The 19,468-nt window shown below is 56.0% G+C and overlaps 2 protein-coding genes across 5 annotated transcripts; one reads left to right on the forward strand and one right to left on the reverse strand.

The window, feature by feature from the left end:
- The first annotated feature begins 665 nt into the window (after positions 1-665).
- Positions 666-5,550, forward strand: CTSF (cathepsin F). 2 transcript variants are annotated; one of them, XM_025445755.3, is made up of 14 exons: positions 669-947; positions 1,183-1,281; positions 1,558-1,642; positions 1,735-1,796; positions 1,921-1,996; positions 2,572-2,685; positions 2,805-2,953; positions 3,042-3,138; positions 3,218-3,298; positions 3,964-4,083; positions 4,163-4,227; positions 4,327-4,417; positions 4,845-4,903; positions 4,985-5,550. In XM_025445755.3, the coding sequence occupies exons 1-14, from the start codon at positions 738-740 to the stop codon at positions 5,057-5,059; spliced, it is 1,383 nt and encodes a 460-aa protein (XP_025301540.1). In that variant the 5' UTR covers positions 669-737; the 3' UTR covers positions 5,060-5,550. The 2 variants fall into 2 exon arrangements, with proteins under 2 accessions (XP_025301541.1, XP_025301540.1); XM_025445756.3 differs by lacking the exon at positions 4,845-4,903 and having other exon boundaries at positions 666-947; positions 4,965-5,550.
- Positions 5,551-5,685: 135 nt separating this feature from the next.
- On the reverse strand, positions 5,686-19,416 carry ACTN3 (actinin alpha 3). Of its 3 annotated transcripts, none has more exons than XM_025445753.3 (21): positions 18,618-19,414; positions 14,521-14,635; positions 14,225-14,344; positions 13,822-13,908; positions 13,657-13,744; positions 13,107-13,185; positions 12,941-13,022; positions 12,144-12,229; positions 11,743-11,835; positions 11,079-11,309; positions 10,816-10,963; positions 9,599-9,749; positions 8,924-9,032; positions 8,692-8,832; positions 8,244-8,426; positions 7,698-7,832; positions 7,424-7,603; positions 6,888-7,034; positions 6,735-6,800; positions 6,060-6,218; positions 5,686-5,977 (listed from the first exon to the last, which is right to left on the reverse strand). In XM_025445753.3, exons 1-21 carry the CDS (start codon positions 19,182-19,184, stop codon positions 5,819-5,821), a joined length of 3,126 nt encoding a protein of 1,041 aa, XP_025301538.2. In that variant the 5' UTR covers positions 19,185-19,414; the 3' UTR covers positions 5,686-5,818. The 3 variants fall into 3 exon arrangements, with proteins under 3 accessions (XP_025301538.2, XP_025301539.2, XP_025301537.2); XM_025445754.2 differs by lacking the exon at positions 18,618-19,414 and adding an exon at positions 15,306-15,422; XM_025445752.3 differs by having other exon boundaries at positions 6,735-7,034; positions 18,618-19,416.
- Between the last annotated feature and the right edge of the window lie 52 nt (positions 19,417-19,468).

Consider the following 19,468-nt stretch of genomic DNA (forward strand, 5'->3'; position numbering starts at 1 on the left):
TGGGTGGCGCAGCGGTTTGGCGCCTGCCTTTGGCCCAGGGCGCGATCCTGGAGACCCGGGATCGAGTCCCACGTCGGGCTCCCGGTGCATGGAGCCTGCTTCTCCCTCTGCCGTGTCTCTGCCTCTCTCTCCCTCTCTGTGTCTCTCATGAATAAATAAATAAAATTAAAAAAATAAATTAAAAAAAAAAAAAACAAAGAACAGTCCCTACACCGGACACCTCGCTTTAGCTGTTACCGTGTGCCCTTGCGTGTTTGTGTTAGATCCTCACAACAGCCCGAGGCACTACCAAGTCCCAAGTGCCATTTTGCTGATGAGCCAAGGAGCCTCAAAAGAGGCCGTCAAGCTGTGAACCCAAGCTCTAAAACCAACCAACCAAACCAGTTAGTTACTATTGTCATTCTCAAGCCAGCTTCCTTTCCCCTCCCTAAACAGCTCCAAGGCCTAAGAGGATTATTCCAAGATTGCAGCTCGGCCCACGTGTCCACCGACCTGCCGCAAGGCTGCAGGGTACCCACCCCAGGCCTCCCCTCCCCCTCCCCCTCCCCCCCCCCCCCGGCGCGCCCCACGTGCCTCGCGTAAATAAGCGGGTGCGCAGGCGCACGGGGCCCGCGTCCATTGGCCGGCGCCCTGCTGCCCCGGGAGCAGGGGGAGGGACGCCGGCCGCTCAGGCCGCGGGCTGCTCCGCCCAGTCGGTTGGTCGGGACCCCGGCTTCGCCCTCGCCCTCGCCCTCGCCATGGCACCTTGGCCGCTGCTGCTGTCGCTGCTGGGGCTGCTCCTGGGCGCCGCTCCCGCCCCGCCCCGCCAAGCAGCCGACGCGCAGGCCCGGGAGGCGGCGTACCCGGAGCTGCTGGGGCCCGCCCGCTTCGCCCTGGAGATGTACAACCGCGGCCGGGCTGCGGGGAGGCGGGCGGCGCTGGGGGCGGTGCGCGGCCGCGTCCGCCGGGTGAGAACGCGCCAGGGGTGGGGCTTCACGGGGCGTGCGTGAGGCGGGGCGGGGGGGGGGGTGGCTGGTCCAAAGGTCGGGAATTTTGGCCTGGGCCAGGGGTGAGGGCGTTGGACGCCCGAGAGACGAACTTCTGGTGATGGGAGAGGGAAGGGGGTTACGGCGGGGCTGTGGAAAGGATGGGCTGCGGGGGTGGGGGGGTAGATGTGCCTGCCTCACCCGCCCCTTCATCCAGGCGGGCCACGGGTCGCTGTTCTCCCTGAAGGCGACCCTAGAGGAGCCTCCCTGCAACGACCCCACGGTGTGCCAGCTCCCTGTGTCCAAGAAAACCCTGGTAAGTGATAGGGCTCCTGTGATTCCCTGCCCTCATGAGAAGTCTGGGTCAAGAGGAGGCAGCAACTACCTCACCCTGAGTCACTTCCCAGGCCCTTAGGGCCAGAAATTAAAATGCTTTAAGAGCGGGGGTGACAGAGTGCTGGTTTTGCCTCATTCTGCACTTGTGGGGGTGATTGCTCTGGAAGTGATCTTCACACAAGGATCTTCCAGTTCCATCTTGCCAAGGCCTTGCTCCCATCCCAGCCCCGAGACTGGCTTCCTCCTCTCCTTCCAGCTCTGCAGCTTCGAAGTCTTAGATGAGCTAGGAAAACACATGCTGCTGAGACGGGACTGTGGCCCAGTGGATACCAAGGTTACAGGTGCTGGGATAGCCCAAGGATACTGGCATAGTTCAGATCAGACTTCACTCGGGGTTCAGCCTTGATTTCTTCTCTGTTCCAACCCTATTCAGATGACAGAAATGAGACTCTGAGTTCAGTCCTTCCACTGTTGAACAAGGACCCCCTGCCCCAGGTGAGGAGCCCATCTCCATCTGGTTAGCTGGTTGTTGCTTTATTTCCCCCTTTCCGTCACCCTGGCCTGGGCTTCCTGGTCAGTGTGAGAAGGATTTCTTGTAAAGATCCCTGTGCCTTTCTAGGATTTTTCAGTGAAAATGGCTTCAGTCTTCAAGGAGTTTGTTACCACCTATAATCGGACTTATGAGACAAAAGAGGGTAAGGATCCAGCCTTGGCTGTACTTGTCCCAGTCAGATCAGGACCTTCTCCCCACTTGGTAACTTGGTGCTGGGGAGGGGAAGGACACAAGAGGCAGTACATCCTTTCAAGGATCCCTTAAATCCCCCAAGTTCTTGCCCAGCCTTGCAGGATTGGACAGTTACCTGGCCCATTCTTGCATCTGATTTTCTTGGACAGGAAGCACGGGGTCTCCATCAGTCTGGATAGAATGGGATGGGGCAAAGGCCAGATTTTCTCTGCTGGTAGTCTTTTCCCATGACCCCCTGTCTGAGGATGCCCTTTGGAGCCCATTTTGGTTTTGCCTTCACTCCTGGGATACCATCACTTCAGTGTGGCCCCAAAAGTTATTTCCACCTCCCACTCATCACTTGCAGGTCTGGACCTCCCCCTGCCCCAAGCCCTCCCCCAGAGTTCTGTCCTTGGAAAGAGCTTTAGGCCTGATCCAGAGCCCACCTACTTCCCAGAGAAATCTGTGCTTGGTAGTCCCAAGTACCTCTCCTTTTATGATCTGCCTAGGGTCTAAGTCTTTCCTCTCCTGCTCCTTGGTTCTCAGAAGCCGAGTGGCGCATGTCCGTCTTTTCCAACAACATGGTACGAGCACAGAAGATCCAGGCACTAGACCGTGGCACAGCTCAGTATGGGATCACCAAGTTCAGTGACCTTACAGGTAGAAGTAGTGGCCAGAGCCCTCATGGAGCCTGAAAGAGTCAGGGTCTGCTCCCAAGGCTCCTGATCAGGGCTGCCTTATACTCTTAGCCTCCATCCCCTGCTCACTTTTGCCCACAGAGGAGGAGTTCCGTACCATTTACCTGAATCCACTCTTAAGAGAGAACCGTGGCAAGAAGATGCGCCTAGCAAAGTCCATTAGCGATCATGCCCCACCACCTGAATGGGACTGGAGGAGTAAGGGGGCTGTCACCAAAGTCAAGGACCAGGTTGGACCCCTAAGACGCAATGGCAGGACATGAGGACTGCCCTGGGGTTGGGAGGGTACCCAGCCCTGATCTTGCCTGTCTCTTGCAGGGCATGTGTGGGTCCTGCTGGGCTTTCTCAGTCACCGGCAATGTGGAGGGCCAGTGGTTCCTGAAAGAGGGGACCCTGCTCTCCCTCTCTGAGCAGGGTGAGCATCCCACTCTACACCCCTGTCCCCAGCCCAGCCCCTCCAGAGGGCTCCTCAGGACCAGCCTTCTGTCTCCTAGAGCTCTTGGACTGTGACAAGGTGGACAAGGCCTGCCTGGGTGGCTTGCCCTCCAATGCCTACTCAGCCATAATGACTCTGGGTATGCATTCATGGGATCAGAAGGGGTGGTGGGAGTCACGTGAACTGGGTTCCGGTCTCAATGCTAATCTTTAATGAAGACATTGAACAAATCAGCTCTTTAGGAATGTTTTGAGTATTAAGTAAGGAGATAATACCTAAAGCTCTTGGTGCATAGCAGAGGGTCTTGGTATTTTTGTAATACCACTAAACCAGGTAGCAACACACCTCACCCTTGAGAGGAGGTATTGACTTAAATTGGCAATTTAGTTCAGCAGTGGGCTTCAGTGGCCCAAGGATGAAAGATTGAGGGACTGAGGTGGCTGTACAGCGACTGAGAGCCTGCAGGGGTCTGGGCCAAATCAGGAGCAGAACTGAGTAGGACGAGCAAGCCAAAGTGAAGAGTGGCAGGAGTGCTGGGATGAGTAAGGATCAGAAAATGAGAGTGGAGTTCCATCTCAGCCACATTTCTCACTGGTTACTCCCTCAGCCCCCTTAGTTTCTGTTTTGTCATCTCTAGAGGGAGGCTGTTGTTCAGAGTGCATGGCCTTGGTCTGGGATGGATGGGGACCTTGAGACCTCACAGAAGGGGCTGGGTATAGCCCTTGGCCAGGAGAAGATGAGTGTAGGGTACTCGGGGGTCTAGATTTTCTCTCCCTACCCTATCCCACACCCACCATTCCCTAGGAGGGCTGGAGACCGAGGATGACTACAGCTACCAGGGCCACTTGCAGGCCTGCAGTTTCTCTGCAAAGAAGGCCAGGGTCTACATCAACGACTCAATGGAGCTGAGCCAGAATGAGCAGAGTGAGTAAGGGTTATGGTGGGGACAGGCCAGGTGGGGCTGGGCCTGGGTGTCCCTGACACTGTCCCTCACCTGTCTTAGAACTGGCAGCCTGGCTGGCCAAGAAGGGCCCCATCTCCGTTGCCATCAATGCCTTTGGCATGCAGGTAAGGCCTTAGCTCTGCTGCCCCTGCCCAACTCTTGCCAACTCCCTTCCTACTTGACCTTGGAGGTGTCCCCTTACTCTTTATTCTTCCCACCCCCAGTTCTACCGCCATGGGATCTCCCACCCACTGCGTCCCCTCTGCAGCCCTTGGCTCATCGACCATGCTGTACTGCTTGTGGGCTATGGCAACCGTGAGTTCCACAGACCCCCTCTCTGCCCATCCACCTCAGATCACAGAGGTTGGACCACAGCATTTCAGGACCTCTGGAGGGGGAAGTTGAAGGAATGCCTGGGAACCCTCTCCTTACCTCTGCTTCAGGCTGTAGGCCAGGCCAGAGTTATCCACCCCCTCTCTGGGTTGGAAGGCTGAGGCAGTGGAAGGTTGAACTGTTACAGATCAATCATCTGCTAGAGGCGGGTGGCTGGGTGCCCCCCCCTAAACACCAGAGCCACATCAGGTCTCCAGGAGGCTCGTAGGTGGGCCTGTCTTGCTTTCTGCTCTTTTTCTAGTACCTGTCACAGTAGGCCACAGCAGAGATTGGGAGAGTGCAAAGTGCTGGGGGCCCTGATTGGAGAATCGGGGGCCCCTGACCCCCTGCACTCCGCACTGCTTCCCAGGCTCTGGCATACCCTTCTGGGCCATCAAGAACAGCTGGGGCACTGACTGGGGTGAGGAGGTGAGTCTTGTTTCCTTGGCCCTGGCTCTCCAGTCACATCTTGCCCTCCTGTCCTCACCAGCCCACCTACCATCCCTCCAGGGTTATTACTACTTGCATCGTGGGTCTGGGGCCTGTGGTGTGAACACCATGGCCAGCTCGGCAGTGGTGAACTAAGGAGCACCAGCGCAGGACCTGGTGCTGACCAGAGCCACCTCTTCCTCAGCCTGGCTTGCACGTCCAGGCCCTTTCCCAGGAGGCACAGCTGACTGAGGGCCAGGCACCGGGTACCTCAGGGTGAGCAAAAGGAACTGGGCGAGGGCAAAGCCCCTACCCCCTCCACCCCACTCCTACCCTGAAGCTCCCCAACTGCACCTTTGTTGACTTGTGGTAGCTAGGAGGCTCTTGAGATGAAGGATGATGTCCTGGCAACTGAGGCTGGGGCCAGAACCTTGGGCTTGAGTAAGGAGCAGGTGGGAAGAAAATGTTCTGGTCTTAAACCCAGCTCTGTCTTCAGCAGGCTCTGGCTTCCTTCCCTGGCTTTCCTCTTTCTGATGCTATAAATTTTCTGGTACCCCTGGATCTAGGGACAGTGTTTCCTTACATATGTAGAGAAACTATTGTAACCACCTTTTTCTAACAGCAATAAAGAGGTGTCCTAGGCTCCAGTGTGGTGTGAATGCTCAGTACCTACAGGCAAATAAGGGTGGTAGGGACTTCAGGAGGGTCAAGGGTGGGCAGCTGGTCCTGTCCAGGAGCCTGAGGGCCCAGCTTCTGCTTCAGGAACAAAAAGGAGATAGGGAGAAGCTCACGGATGGGTCTTTATTCAGAGGTATGTAGCAGGCTGTTCTCTGAGGCCCTTGCCCCAAGGGATGGATGGGATCATCCAGAGGGAGTTCCCTCTCTCCGAATCGTTTAGAGTCTTAGGGGTTGAGGTCAGAGGTCACTCTCCCCATAGAGGGCACTGGAGAAGGCCACGTAGTCCAGGGCTCCAGGTGGAGCCCCAGAGCCCTTGTAGGGTGCCATACGACGGATGCAGTACTCGGCCTGCTCAGCAGGGAGCTCCCGCCGCAGCTCTTCAGGAGTGATGTAGTTCTGGGGGAGAGAAGGTTATTGAGGACACACAGATTCTGTTCCCTGTCCCAGCACGCTAGCCCCCTCACCGCCTGGGGCTCACCTTATCTCCTGCCAGGATCTTGAAGGAGGCCACAACTTGCTCAGCTGTGTCAGTCTCAGCTGTCTCTCGGGTCATGAAGTCGATGAAGGCCTGGAAGGTCACGACGCCGGCTGCGTTGGGGTCCACCATGGTCATAATTCGTGCAAACTCTACTTCTCCCTGCAGGGACAGAGGCCAGACACCACACACATGGGTGCTAAAGCCAGAAGGCTCCTCGTGTCCCCTCATGGGCTCTGTCCAGCCTTGGCTTGACAACCCCAGTTACAAAGTCCTCTCTTCTCTTCATGGGCTATGTCGCAGCCTTAGGTCTGGCTTTATGGGAAGTTCTTTCTACTAAACTGAAATCTGCCTCCTGCCCCTGGCAATGCCCCTGTTGCCCTTCTTTGGTCCTGACCTTTTTTTCTGGAGTTCTCTGTAGTGCTGTTTTTCTCTGGGTTGCAAGTTCAGACTTTCAAGTCACATACAACCAAGTCCAAATCCTAGCTGTGTCCTTGAGCAAATTAATTTGCCTCTCTGAGCCTTTGACAGCCCTGAGGCAAAGTGTAATTCTCCCAGCCCCAGTGGGAGTGATGGGGAAATGAAAGGCACGTGAAGGTGGGAGAGATACAGTAGGTGATCATGATACAGGAGAGAGATGCTGATGGGACTCCTGTGATGCAGGTTGGGGGCACTCACCAGATCATAGCCCATGGAGATGAGGCAAGCCCGGAAGTCATCAGGCTCCATCATCCCGTTCCGCTTCTGTAGTGCATGAGTGCATATCAGACTTGGTCCTCCAGCCCCACCAGCCCCCACATCCACCGCCCACAGAATTGGGCCCTCGCTGACCCGGTCAAAGTGGTTGAAGGATGCCCGGAACTCGTTGAGCTGCTCCTGGCTCAGGCCCTTGGCATCTCGGGTCAGTACCTGGTTCTCCACTTCATTGATGGTACGGGCGATGGAGGTGAGCAGCTGCTCCCAGCCTACGCGGATGTGCTGGGGGGACAGGTAACAGGCCAAGTCAGTACGTGGCCAGTGCCCTGGCCACTAGTTCCAGCTTTACTCCCAATCTGCTGTGTGATGCTGGGCAAGTCTTCCACCTTATTGGGCCTTTGTCCCTATCTGGAGGTTCCACTGAGGACTTAATTTTGTATTAAGCGTTGTCAACCAGTCATGACCAGTCCTGGCCCGGCTTTAGACCAGTATGTGACTCTGAATGGGTCACCTTCCCTCGCTGAATCTCAGTATCCCCATAGGCACACTGGGGGACTTGGCCAAGCTGAACTGGGCCCCTCCTGGTGCATGCATGATGTGTCCAGCTATGGCTTCCCTGGGCTTCCCCAGACAGGGCCATCTTCCCGCCCTTCTAAGCAGGTGAGTCCCACCTCCATGCTGTAGACGGTGTGCTTGTTGTCAAACACTAGGCTCTCCTGCAGCAGCTGGTGGTCACCCTCCAGCCGGTCAATGTTGCTCTTATAGTTGATGATGTTCTGCTCCTGTTGCCGCAGTCCAGCCATCTGTTCCTCCAGAGAGCCAGCCATCCCTGTGGCTAGGCGCCCCACCTCCTGTAGGGGACCCAGGCAGGATGGGAGCTCCCAGCTCCCTGTGGCCCGGCCCTGGCCTCCCTCGCCCAGATTGACCCCACCATCCAAGCCGTACCTCCACCTTCCCCTGGATCCAGGGCCCAACAGCATTGGCTTGAGCTGCGAACTGTCGCCGGAGCCTCTCATTCAGCTGCTGCCGGGCAAGCTCTTCCTGCAGGGTCTGGTCACGGCTGGGCACCAGCTTTCGGACCTGGGAAGAAGGGTGCTTGTGCCTGGGGCCACTGAGCCAGATGACAGCTTTGAGGGGAGATAGGCTCCAACCCCTAGAGTAGTCCCTGCTACTGTCAGCCAAGACGAACAAGCTCTTGGGCAAGTCACCTGACCTCTTTAGGCTTGTTTTCTCATTTGTAAAATGGGGCCGATGATACAACTGTAATTTCAGTTGTTTTATAAAGATGTCCATACCCCAGGCTTAATTCTACTTCACATCAGGCCTGATAGAAAAATGCTGTTACAGCCAATTTACAGATGGAGCCGTGACAGGCAGGGTGGCTTATCCAGTGCCCCACAAAGGCTGTGACAGATCCCAGATCCGTAGCTTGGGACAGCTGAGGTTTCGGGGGCTGGGGGGAGGCAGGGAGAGGTCAGAGGCAGCACTGACCATGTCCCACTTGGTGTTGATGTCCTGTGGTGTGAGGTTGATGTAGGGGTTGGTGGAGCTGGGCCGCAGTCCATACGTTTGGCAGATCTTCTGGATCTCACCCTGGATACCGAGGATTGCTCCTCGCTCTTGGTCAGCCTCTGGCAACGTAGCCTTGAATTGCTCATGTGCAGTCAGCAGGCTCTGGGAATGACAGGCGGGCAGCATTAGCCGGCAGCCTTCACTTCCCACAGGCAACAGAAAGGGCAGCAATGTGCTACAGGCCAACCAGTGGGTCCACAGCAGGGCTGGCTCAATGCAGGCCTCCTGTCTCCCAGCCTAACATTTGGGAACTGGGGTTTCCCTCCGGTCCTCAGTCCCCAGGAACCCAAAGAAAGGGCTGACAGGATTCTAGGCCAGCTTCCCTATCACCCCATCCAGCCCCCCACACTGGAACCCCCGCATCCACCTGGGTTTCCTCCACTGAGTGCACCAGCCACACGTCCTGCAGGTCCTCCACGGCACCATCCAGCCAGTTGTTGAAGGGCGCTGCCCGACGAGCAAACTCCAGTTGCAGCTGGTCAATGGTCTCCAGGAGCTTCTCCATCCGCTAAGGGCCATGGGGATAGTGAGTCAGCAGCCTGCCCAACCCTCACCAGCCTCCAGTCTCCAGCCCTCAGCCCCCTGGCCCCCAAACCCACTTCTAGCGCATCCCTCCTCTTCTGGGTCAGCGTGCCCAGATTGTCCCACTGGTCGCAGATGGCCTGGCAGCGGCTATTCACCGAGGCTGCCTCATGGTAGTCCAGCTCACTGGGGACCAGAAAGGGGATAATGGAGGGGTCAGACCACAGCATAGATTTCCTCCTGACTGCCTTCCTGGGATACCCCAGGTGGTGAAGGCGCCAGGGAGCCAGGGCAGGTGTGGTTGAAGGAGAGCATTCCTGGGAGGTGGAGATAAGGGTTCCAGTGCATTCCTTGGGTAGGGGCGCTCGCGGGCCCACAGCTTCAGTCCCCAGCGAAGTTTGGATGAGGGTGGTGGGATTGTGCGAGAAGGGGCGGGTTTACAGGAGGAGGCGGGGAAGCCAAGGCTGCCGGGGAGATTTTGAGCTAGCTGACCAGGGCCCGGAGTCGAAGGGGACGGTCACAAAACGGGTAGGTCACGGGGGTAGGGCAGGCGGAGCGCCGGTAGAGTGTGGGTCCCGCGATAGGGATGGGGTCACGGGAGGAGGGTCGGATCAAGTGGCGATGGGGAAAGATGGGACACCAAGGCGGGGTTCCTAAACTGAGGAGGGCAGTGGGGAGCAGAGCGGGTGAGGGGCGAAGCCAGGTAGGGCAGTTGTCACCGAGCGGCGGGCCCAGCAGCGGACCACGCCTACTTGAGCTCCTGGGCCAGCGCGGCGATGTGCTCCACGCGGTCCTGATGCGCTGCCAGGTCGCTCTCAAAGGCCTCGTGGCGCCGCAGCAACGCCCGCACCTCCTGCAGGGAGGCCGACTCGTAGTCGCGCTGGCTCAGCATATCCTCCTTCCCTACTCGGAGAGAGGCCCGGCTCGGGTCACCCAGCGGCGGCCGCGGCCGGAGCCAGGGGTTCCAGCCAGGCTGAGAGTCCTTATCTGTGAAATTGCAGGTGATGACACCTGCCCAGGGGGTTTGTTCTGCGATGCCAGGGTGATAAAATTAAGTGAAGCTCCTGCTCCTGGGTATGACCCGTAAATGACGTCAGCGTCCCTGACTCTGCAAGTCTCAGGGTGGTCCTCGGTACAGTTGGGGTATTACTGCATAGCGAACTACCTCCCAACGACTCTACACCCAGTGAGCTCCGACCTGGTTTCCTTTGCTCACCAGCTTCCACAATGCCTGGCACAGTGCCTGGCACTTGGTAGACCTTCTAGGAATATTTGTTGGATGAATAAATGATGAATGTAAAAGCGCTTTGAGAACGAATTACCATTATTTCTCAAATAAAATCATAATAATAATAATTATTATTATTGAGGGCCACTGCATTTTGCAGAGAAGCTAACAGGTTTAAAGATTCGGAAACCTCAGAGTCCCATAAATAGCTATATATTTAAGGAATTCTTGCTGTAACAAACCACTGTTATCCTTTATGCCTATAATCCACTATTAACGTTTGTCTGTTATTTATAGGCAGGGATCATTTATTTGTAGGATCAAAATCCCTGATAGAATACAGAATGAAAAAAAAAAGAATACAGAATGAATGTTTTCATACAGAGCAATATATTTGACTCATGCAGTGTTTTGCCATCAGCATGCTCTGAGCCTAACGTTCCTGCTGTTAGGCTTGGGGACCCACCTGCTATAGGTACAAATAAACGACAGATTAATCAGAGCTGAGCTACAGAAGGCCAGAGCCAGGAGACAGGGGCTCAGGTTTACAGATGAAGAAACTGGCCCAAAAAGGAGCAGTGACTTGGTTGCACAGAAAGTCAGAGTGGGTCTAGAAAACGAGTCACTACCTTCCTGGCAGAACACTTCTCCTGACCCTGTACATTCCGCCAGGACGCCCCCTACACGCACCCATACCAGTCTCTACCTCAGGACAGACTCAAGCCCATGAGGTGTTCCTACCCCGGGTCCAGGCTTCATGCAAGGAGGCTTTCTGCTGGAATTTCTCAGCCAGGTGCTGGAGCCGCTGCAGGCGCCGGATCTCTGAGAGCAGCCAGTCCTCATAGCCCTTCTCTACTTGCTCCAGCCCACGCCATGCATTGGCGATATCCTGTGGGGCAGGCAGAGGTGCCCTCCATCAGGGTTTGCCCATTGTACAGATGGGGCCAATGTCACCCCGAGGATATGGGCAGAGCAGGGGTCACTCTACCCCTGGCCTGGCTCACCGAGACGAGCTTGCCCTCGGAGGGCATGAAGGCGGGCCGGTGGCTCAGCCGCAGCTTGGTCTGCAGTGTATTGAAATTGATCTCCAGCTGGCACTTCTCCTGCACTCGGGGTGGCTTATGCAGGCGCCGGTAGTCCCGAAAGTCCTCCAGCTTGCGCTGCATGGCACTCATGCTGGGCTCGCCCACACGGTTCTCCAGCCATGGTATGGTGCGACGGATCCATTCCAGCAGCTGCCAAGGCCAGGCAGGTACAGTGCAGAGAGTTCTGAGCTGGCCTGCTCACCCCACCTACCCCTCTCCACCCATACTGGGGCTGTGGCCAGAAGGCCAGGCCTCAAGCAGAATACAGGTCCCCACTCATCAGGGAAGGAGTAGGGTAGTAAATGTTCTAGTCCAGGGGCCTGTGAAGGCTGGCACAAAGCAAAGAGCCATGCGACTGCTCTAAATATGGGTGAATGGATAAAGGATGAGTAGATGAATGAATGGTGAGTGGATCCATGAACAACCAGGAGCCTGGACAGGCAGAAGGGGCAGGAGATGAGTGAAGATGGCAGGAGGAGGTGGGAGGAGGCCAAGGCCCCTCTAAGGTGAGGGGAGCTCTGCAGGCCCAGGCCTGGGCTAGCCAGGGTCAGGAGAGCACAGGTATGGGAGGCTTCAGTCTCACCTCACTGGCAAGCTTCTCGTACTCCTCCATCAGCTTCTCGTTCTCCTGGTTCACAGCCAGCACCTTGCAGATCCTGTTGGCAGCTGTCTCTGCCTATCATTGGAGTTGAAGAAAGTGGGCACTAGAACGAACTGCTGCAGACACCCCAACTCAGCCTTCCTCTGTAAAGCCCTTAAAACCTGGGTCCAGGCAAGTAGGGGAGCACATCTTTTTGGATGAGGAGGGAGCTTCCAGGCCAGATGCCTCTGCTCCTGAATTCCCCAGAGACTGAGGATATGCAGATGGGACAGTGGCATTCCCACCCAACGGGGGGCCAGCACCTCCAAATGTGAGGATGCTGCCAGGGTTAGGTTCCTTGGTCCACAAACCCAGCTCGGGCAGCAGCAGCGGCGACCCCCTACCTGCTCAGCCCCGGCAAAGGCATGGTAGAAGCAGGAAACATAGGTCATGATGGCCTTTTCATCAGGCTTTGGGGTGTTCACGATGTCTAGGGGACAGCAGTGAGGTATTTATTGGCTATTGGCCAAAGCCAGGCTTGGGGAACAGACTCATGCCCCTAACCAGGTAGAGAGCTCCCTTGAGACGGGAGGGGTAGAGACACCTAGTCACAGCCACCAGCTGCCAGCTACCCCAAATCCAGTGTCTGCTTCTTCCCTGAAGCCCTCTCTGATCACCCTAGGGCCCAGTAACTGTCCTGTATGGGGTGAAAAAAGCGTGAGGGAGCAGGTGTGGGAGCAGACTCTACAGCCCCCGAGAAGCACAGTGCCTGGTGTGTCTAACATCCCATCACTCTGGGGCCATCTATCTGTCTTTTCCCCCAAGATCTCCTCATCCATTGGTACCCACACATCCAAGTGCTCAGAAAATGTTTGCTGCCTCAACTCACTAAAGCCTTGCTCGGCCAAAGGGACAAAAGGCATGACCTGCCCCTAAGGAGCTCCTATGCTCCCAGGTGCCCCTAGTATAACTGAGATGTGAGGCTGAGGGTGGTGCCATTAGGAGAGAGACAGGAGAGGCAGGGGCGCAGGATAGAGGGCTCCTGGAGATGGGGGCCTGGGACAGGAAGGAGTTTTACTAGAGGGTGGGCTGAGGGGGAGAGCATTCCAGGGGAGGGAAGAGCAGGGGGCAAAGGGGTGAAGATTGGACCATGTTTCTAGTCAATGAGCAGAGTCCTCGGCTGTGTGGGGCTCCCTCTCACCTTCTGCATCCAACATCCTAGGGATGTCCAAGTATTTCTCTGCAACCTCGAAGGCCGTGTTTAGATTGCCAATGGGGTCATCCTAGGTGGGTGGGAGCAGGGGAGGTGAAATGTCAGCTGAGGACCAAGGTTGAGGAGTTGGGGCTCGGAGGCGGCAGAGGCCTACCTTGCGTAGTTTGGCATAATCGATGAGATCGGGGCGGTGTCGGTGGATGAGAGCACAGAGGGCCAAACCATCCTTCCAGCTGGACAGAGAGAAGGGGAGTCAGGCCTGGATTCAAGCTGAGGCTCTGTCCTACCCTCCCTCCAGGAGCATCCCCATCAGGACAGTAAAATGGAGTAGTCTAAACTCCTTGGCTTGGCATCGGAGGCCCTTCATTACCAGATTTGGACCACCTCCTTCAAGCTCACCATGATTCCTTCATATACCCTGTCCTTGGGCCACACCAGTGTCTGGATGGTTCTGGCCTCTAGGTTTTTGTTCACAAGGGTCCCTCTGGCTGGAATGCCACTCCAGGGACGTCTCCAATGTAGTCCCTCAGGGATCCTCCCTCACCCTCTTGGACTCGATTCAACATCGACTGAGCCCTCCTCCTCTCAGACACTGTTCCGGGAACTTGGCTGTGGTGGCCCCACTCCTGGGGCTTGTGGCAGGGCCTGCTCTGTGCCCCAGAGCCCAGTAGAAGCGCGAGTGCTGTGCTGACTGGCTGACAGACCTGGTGTGGAAGTTTTGCACGTTGACGTTGCGGTACGGAGCTGTCTTCCGCTGGCACCACAGGAGCAAGCCTTCCTTGGCAGAGGTTTCTGGGTGGAGATGGGGAAAAGTGTTAGCTGGGAAGGGGTCTGGGCCCTCTCACCCTACGGGCTTCCTCATCACTTACCCTCCACAGAGATGTCCTGGATAGCAAAGCGAAGGATGATGGTCCAGATCATGCCCAGGGTCATCTTCAGGTTCCCGTCAACAATCTCTGTAGGGTGGGGAATGCGGACAGATTCCATCTGGCATTCAAGGCCTATACTGCCTCAGTTGCCTTCCTCCCTGCTCCATTCTTTGGCCCTTGTCTCCCATGCCAGAGCTGGTACCCAATAAGTGTTCAATCATGGAACACCCACCAGTGCTGGGTCCTGTGCCAGCACTTCAGGTTCATTTGCCCCTTAACGGTCCCTCCCATGAAGCATGGATGGGTAACCCCTCAATTGAAAAGATAGGGTCCCAGAAGTGACTTGCTGACACCAGGACCACCCTTCAAGCCCCTCCCAGGCCTCTTCCTGCCACTTCCTCACCTTCAGCACCAATGGACACCAGCTTAACCCCCTTGCTGGCAATGAAGTCCAGGGCCTTGTTGACATTGGCAATTTTGTGGAAGCGCATCTTGCCTTTGTCTGGCCTAGGTAGCCTCTCTCCTGGGTGTAAAAGGAGAGGTCAAGAGTCAAAGGTCACAAGAAGAAGCTGAAGACATTGTCCTCAAACTTCCCATTCCCCCACCATGTCCCCTCCAACACCCGGCTGTCATGTTCCCCCTAGCTCTCTGGATTCCCCTAGGTCCTGGGGTCCCTGTGCATTGATTTGCCCTCCTCACCTGAAATGACCTCCAAAAGCAACATGAGTTTGAGGCCATTGCGGAAATCCTCCTCTATGTTTTCAATCTGGGTGCCAGCCTTGCGCAGGTGTGAGTTGCACCAGGCAGTGAAGGTCTGGAGGGCAGAGAACAGCACTCAGACCCTAGCACTAGGTCTGGGGGACAATAGGGACATCAAACCCCAGGCCCCAGCCACTGGCTTGCTCTGCATCCAGGACCAGTCCCTTTTTCTCTCTGAGCTTTCGTTCTCCTGGAGAAGAAAAAATGGGCTCTAGGGCCCACACCAGCCCCAGTTGGAACTTGGGGCATGTCAGCTTTGGCCAGTCTCAAGTACTGGAGGGGGATTTGGAAAATTGCAAAGTGTATGCTCCAAAGTGTGGGACCCTCTGACACACAAGGGCCAATACAGGGTGACTGCACCCTTCTAAAACCTGAAAAATTCTGGACTGTGCACCAGTGTTACTGTCATCTCAGCCCCACTGACATCCCAGGGCTATTGTGAATTGGCCTCCAAGTAGAACACAAGGGTACAAGAGCTTTGCCAGTCGCGAGGGACCAGCTGGGCACAAGGACCAGGCTGACCTAGGTCCTGGAGGTGACTGCCCTTTCCCTCTCCCTAGAGTCAGCTCCAGCCTCAGCCTCCATCTGGGATGGGAGGGCTGCTATGCAGCTCTGTGTTTACTGGGAATGGAGGTGACCTGCAGCCTGGTACGCAAGTTCCACTAATCCACCAAGCCTTCAAGCCCATCAGCTATAGAGTCCTTGATAGAGTCTATACTACTCACTCTGTGACCTGGAGCATACCCTTTGCCCTTCCTTGTGCTCAGTCTCCCCATCTGTACAATTAACTGGCCAGACTTCATGATGTCCCAGGTCCTTCTTCCTCTGATTTGGTAGGATTCTAGAATTCAGAGCACTCCCCCCCCAACAAAGAAATTAATCCTGGGAGATGGCCCTGGAAGTCTTTTGGAATTATTTCCCTCAGCCAGCTTTTCAGCTGCCCTAGAAGGTGGACTTGAAAGATGATGCTTTAGGGGGATCCCTGGGTGGCTCAGCGGTTTAGCGCCTGCCTTTGGCCCAGGGCATGATCCTGGAGTCCCGGGATCAAGTCCCACATCAGGCTCCCTTCATGGAGCCTGCTTCTCCCTCTGTCTGTGTCTCTGCTTCTCTCTCTCTCTCTCTCTCTCTCTCTCTCTCTGTGTGTGTGTCTCATGAATAAATAAATGGAATCTTAAAAAAAAGAAAGATGGGGATCCCTGGGTGGCGCAGCGGTTTAGCGCCTGCCTTTGGCCCAGGGCGCGATCCTGGAGACCCGGGATCGAATCCCACATCGGGCTCCCGGTGCATGGAGCCTGCTTCTCTCTCTGCTTATGTCTCCGCCTTTCTCTCTCTCAATGTGTGACTATCATAAATAAATAAAAATAAAAAAAAAAAAAAAGAAAGAAAGATGATGCTCTAAACTCAAGGGACTGTCATAAGGAGAGGGAGTGAGCTTCCTGTCACTGGAGGTATATAAGTGAGTGCTGAGCACTACTTGATGGGCCCCAAGCCCAGGAGAAGACAGTTAGTCTCTGTAGTTCTCTCCAACCATGGAGTCTGAGATGCTCTGGGTGTAAGATAAAGCAGGGGGAAATGCAAGACTGGGTGGGGCTCCCATGGTAGAGGAAAGGGCATTCTTTCATCTGACAAACATGACTTAATGAAATGTGATCCCTGCCCTAAAGGAGCTCACAGCTGATCAAAGAGTTGTGTTGGTTTGAGAAGTGCTAGGGGAGACTAGTGTCAGGGAAAAGAAGGAAAGCGTTCTTCAAATCATGTGGGCGATCTCTTGGGGAAGGCTAATATTTGATCTGAGCTACAATGAAAGACCAGGAATTATGCAGAGAAGGGCAGGCAAGGGCATTTCAGGCAGAGGCAGCCACGCAGGCAAGTACTCAGCAGTGAGAAACAGTTGCTAGGTTTGTGGGGTTACAGCTATCTGGGTGCCACTGGAATGAAGCTGGGGGTGTTGAGGTATAAGTGGTGAGAGGCGGGCCGGAGGGGCCGCAGGGGCCAGGTCATGCACGATCTTGGGTGCTAAGCCAGGGAATTTCAACTTGATCCTGAGGGCAACAGGGAATCAGGGAAGCTTCTGGGCAGAGGGAGGCGGGCAGAACTGTGTTTTAGAAAGCTCTTTCTGTTGGCAGAGTGGAGGCAAACAGCTTGGCAGAGCAGAAGAGAGAAGTGAGAAGCTGGCAACTGGAATGGGGGTGAGGGGGGAAGGGTGTCAGGAAGGGGAATGGGGTAAGGCCAGAGGATAGAAATACTCTTCCTTGCTGAAGTGTAAGCTTCCTGAGGCAGAGGCTTTATTTTGTTTCCTGCTAAAGTCCTGACACCTAACACAGTGCCTGGCCTGGGGTAGGACCTCCCTAAGAAATATTGAATGAATGTTCTTGAATGAAGTTGAATGAAGAGGACTCAGGCATCAGGCAGGAGCAGGAAGGAGTGCTCCAAGACACAGGGGTAGGGAAGGGGTAGGCAGGGGTAGGACGGGGCTGAGCTGAGTACAGAGATGCTCAGGTTGGAGGAGAAAGAAACTCTGAGACGGCCAACTTCCAGGGATGCTGCTTAGAGCATCTACGTTGCACAACCGTTGAATGAATGGATGAAGTGGGAGGCTGTAGGCCGGGATGGAAGGGTATTCCTGATATTTTATTGAATGAGGAAGGCAAGTTACAGACTAGCATGTGTCTTATGAAGGGCATGTGGACCTGGATCTGAGAGAAATCTGGTGGGTGGAGTGGGGGTAGGAATTGTCACAGAGCAGATGGCAGCTGGAGCCAGGGGCAGGGATGACATCACCAGGAGACTGCCAGACCCAAGGACCGCAGCCCTGCTTGGAGACAGGTGCAGGAGGATCCAGAGGGGAGGCGTGTCACCCGGACCTAGTCAGCTGAGCCTCCTGGACTCTGGGGTCATCTCCTGTCATCTAACCCTGCAGAAGTGCTCTGATTCTAAATCCTAGGATTCTCAGATCCTGCAAATTCTACCGAGCACTCCTGTTCCCTGCCCTTTCCTGGAATCACATACTGTTGGCAAATGCTCAGCAGGGTCCAATAACTTCATGGTGTCCTCCCTCTCCCTGGCCTGCCACTCCTCAAAGTCTCCTCACTCCAGACCGGATCATCTTCTCTTTTGGGAACCCAGGTGTCCTGCCCCCTCCACTTGGGAAAGTCTGGGAGTGAAAATAGATCAGGGAGGGGGCCTGAGTGCCCTACAAGGCTGGGTCTGGGCAGCAGCTGCTCATGTGCCCCATGCCAGCTCCCCCAAGGCGCTGCCTCAGCACAAAGTGTCCATCTGGCCAGAGAGTCAGGTTACTCTGTAAGGGGATCCAGGCTCCCCTCTTTCTTGACCTTGTGACCTTTTTAGCAGATTTAGGGCCCCTGGGGTGGGGAGGGGTATCTTGGGAAGGAGTGGGGGTGGGGCAAGCAGGGGGCAGGGGCAAGCAGGGGGCAAAGACCCTCAGGTTCGAGGGGAGGGGGGATCCTGTTTTCTGACAGTATATGATTTGGATCCTATCGCTGTCCCTTTCTGGGCCTCAGTTTCCTCATTTGACAGTTGGGATGGTGTGGCAATGAACCCCAGGGTAGGGAGAACAGAGAGGAGAAAGTAGGGAGGGTCTGAGAGGGTTGTCTACTCCTGCACATACCCAAGTCCAGTAGTTGCCAGCTGGAAGTCCTTAGGGTGGGATCTGGGATATTTAAGAGAGTCGAGGGGTCTGGGGAGAAAGATTCTTTTCCCCACACTCCCCAAACTTGTATCTCCTGGGCTTCACCCAATCCCTTTTGCTAGCAGAAGTGGGGCAGTGGGCCCAGGGTGATGAACCCTATGGGGCAGGGACCCCAGAAACTCTCCTGTTATCCTCAACCCCTCACGAGTTCTCCCAGCCCTCTCTTCCAGCTCTGGGAGACAGTGGAGGACTGGTGGGCCGAGCCCCGACTAGGTCGTGGAACTCTGGGTCAAAACGGGCTCTGCCCCCAACGTGCTGAGATGCCAAGGACAAACAGCTCGGGTTCCCAGGACTCAGTTTTGCCATCTGAAAATGGGTGAGCACTCACTTTCCGCTGCTGCTTCTCCCAGGCCGGGTCGAGCAGTAGGTCGCGGTCCCAGTCTTCCTCCTGTTCCATGTACTCGCCGCCCCCGCTGCCGCCCACGAAGGGCCCCTCCCCGACCCCCAGGCCCTCGGGCTGCATAACCATCATCATCTTGCTGGGGCTCCTGGCTCGCTCCGCTCCGCGCTCTCCAGAACACCCGGGCCGCGTTAAGTAGCGCCCGGCCCAGCCCCGGATCGGATTCGCGCTAAATATGGGGGAGGTGGGTGGGGCCGGATGGGGGCGAGGGCGTTTGGGTAGGGACCAGGCAAGAGGTTGCCCTGAGACCAGGGGACTGAAGGATTTGGGGGCGCCGGGGTGGATCCCATAGCGGAGATTCGGGGTTCCCGTTCCGGCTCCGCCTCTTGGGTGCTGTGTGACCATGGGAAAGCCACGGCCCCTCTCTGTTTCCTCATGAGTACAACGGAGATGACGATAATAATAGTGACTGTTGACCGCTACAAGCTGCCTCTCAGGCCTCCTCCTGACCCTCTGCCTGCGTCGCGCTGGTGGGAAACAGAGCCCTATCCCCATTTCACAGTCAGAAACACCGAGGCGCCGACCTGTTTGAATGTTTTCTGGGGTGACGGAGACACTCGAGCACGGGAAGGGGTTCCAGGCCAGCTGGATGGATGATGCAGAGCTATTAATATCGGGGCGGCTGGGGGCTGAGGGGGAATGTGCTGAGCCGGGAAACCCCAACGCCACCGAGACTGCAACTCAATCCTCCAAACCATCCAGCGAGCCCAGAGGGCGGGGCTTCTGCGGGAGGGGCGGGGCACCGCGGGTGGGCGTGACCACAATGCGCGGCCTTACCC

This window comes from Canis lupus, chromosome 18 (assembly GCF_003254725.2).
Source record: "Canis lupus dingo isolate Sandy chromosome 18, ASM325472v2, whole genome shotgun sequence".
Taxonomy (NCBI): domain Eukaryota; kingdom Metazoa; phylum Chordata; class Mammalia; order Carnivora; family Canidae; genus Canis; species Canis lupus.

What these genes read in the sequence shown, in the direction of transcription:
- ACTN3 (XM_025445752.3), bottom strand. Translation starts at nt 19,184, where the DNA reads ATGGGGATAGGGCTCTGTTTCCCACCAGCGCGACGCAGGCAGAGGGTC. An exon ending in CCAGGACATCTCTGTGGAGG is followed by an intron (nt 13,745 to 13,821) that starts GTAAGTGATGAG and finishes ATCTCCACCCAG; the next exon opens with AAACCTCTGCCAAGGAAGGC. An exon ending in TAGGATGTTGGATGCAGAAG is followed by an intron (nt 12,230 to 12,940) that starts GTGAGAGGGAGC and finishes GCTGTCCCCTAG; the next exon opens with ACATCGTGAACACCCCAAAG.
- CTSF (XM_025445755.3), top strand. Translation starts at nt 738, where the DNA reads ATGGCACCTTGGCCGCTGCTGCTGTCGCTGCTGGGGCTGCTCCTGGGC. An exon ending in AGTGGATACCAAGGTTACAG is followed by an intron (nt 1,643 to 1,734) that starts GTGCTGGGATAG and finishes AACCCTATTCAG; the next exon opens with ATGACAGAAATGAGACTCTG. An exon ending in TCAATGCCTTTGGCATGCAG is followed by an intron (nt 4,228 to 4,326) that starts GTAAGGCCTTAG and finishes TCCCACCCCCAG; the next exon opens with TTCTACCGCCATGGGATCTC.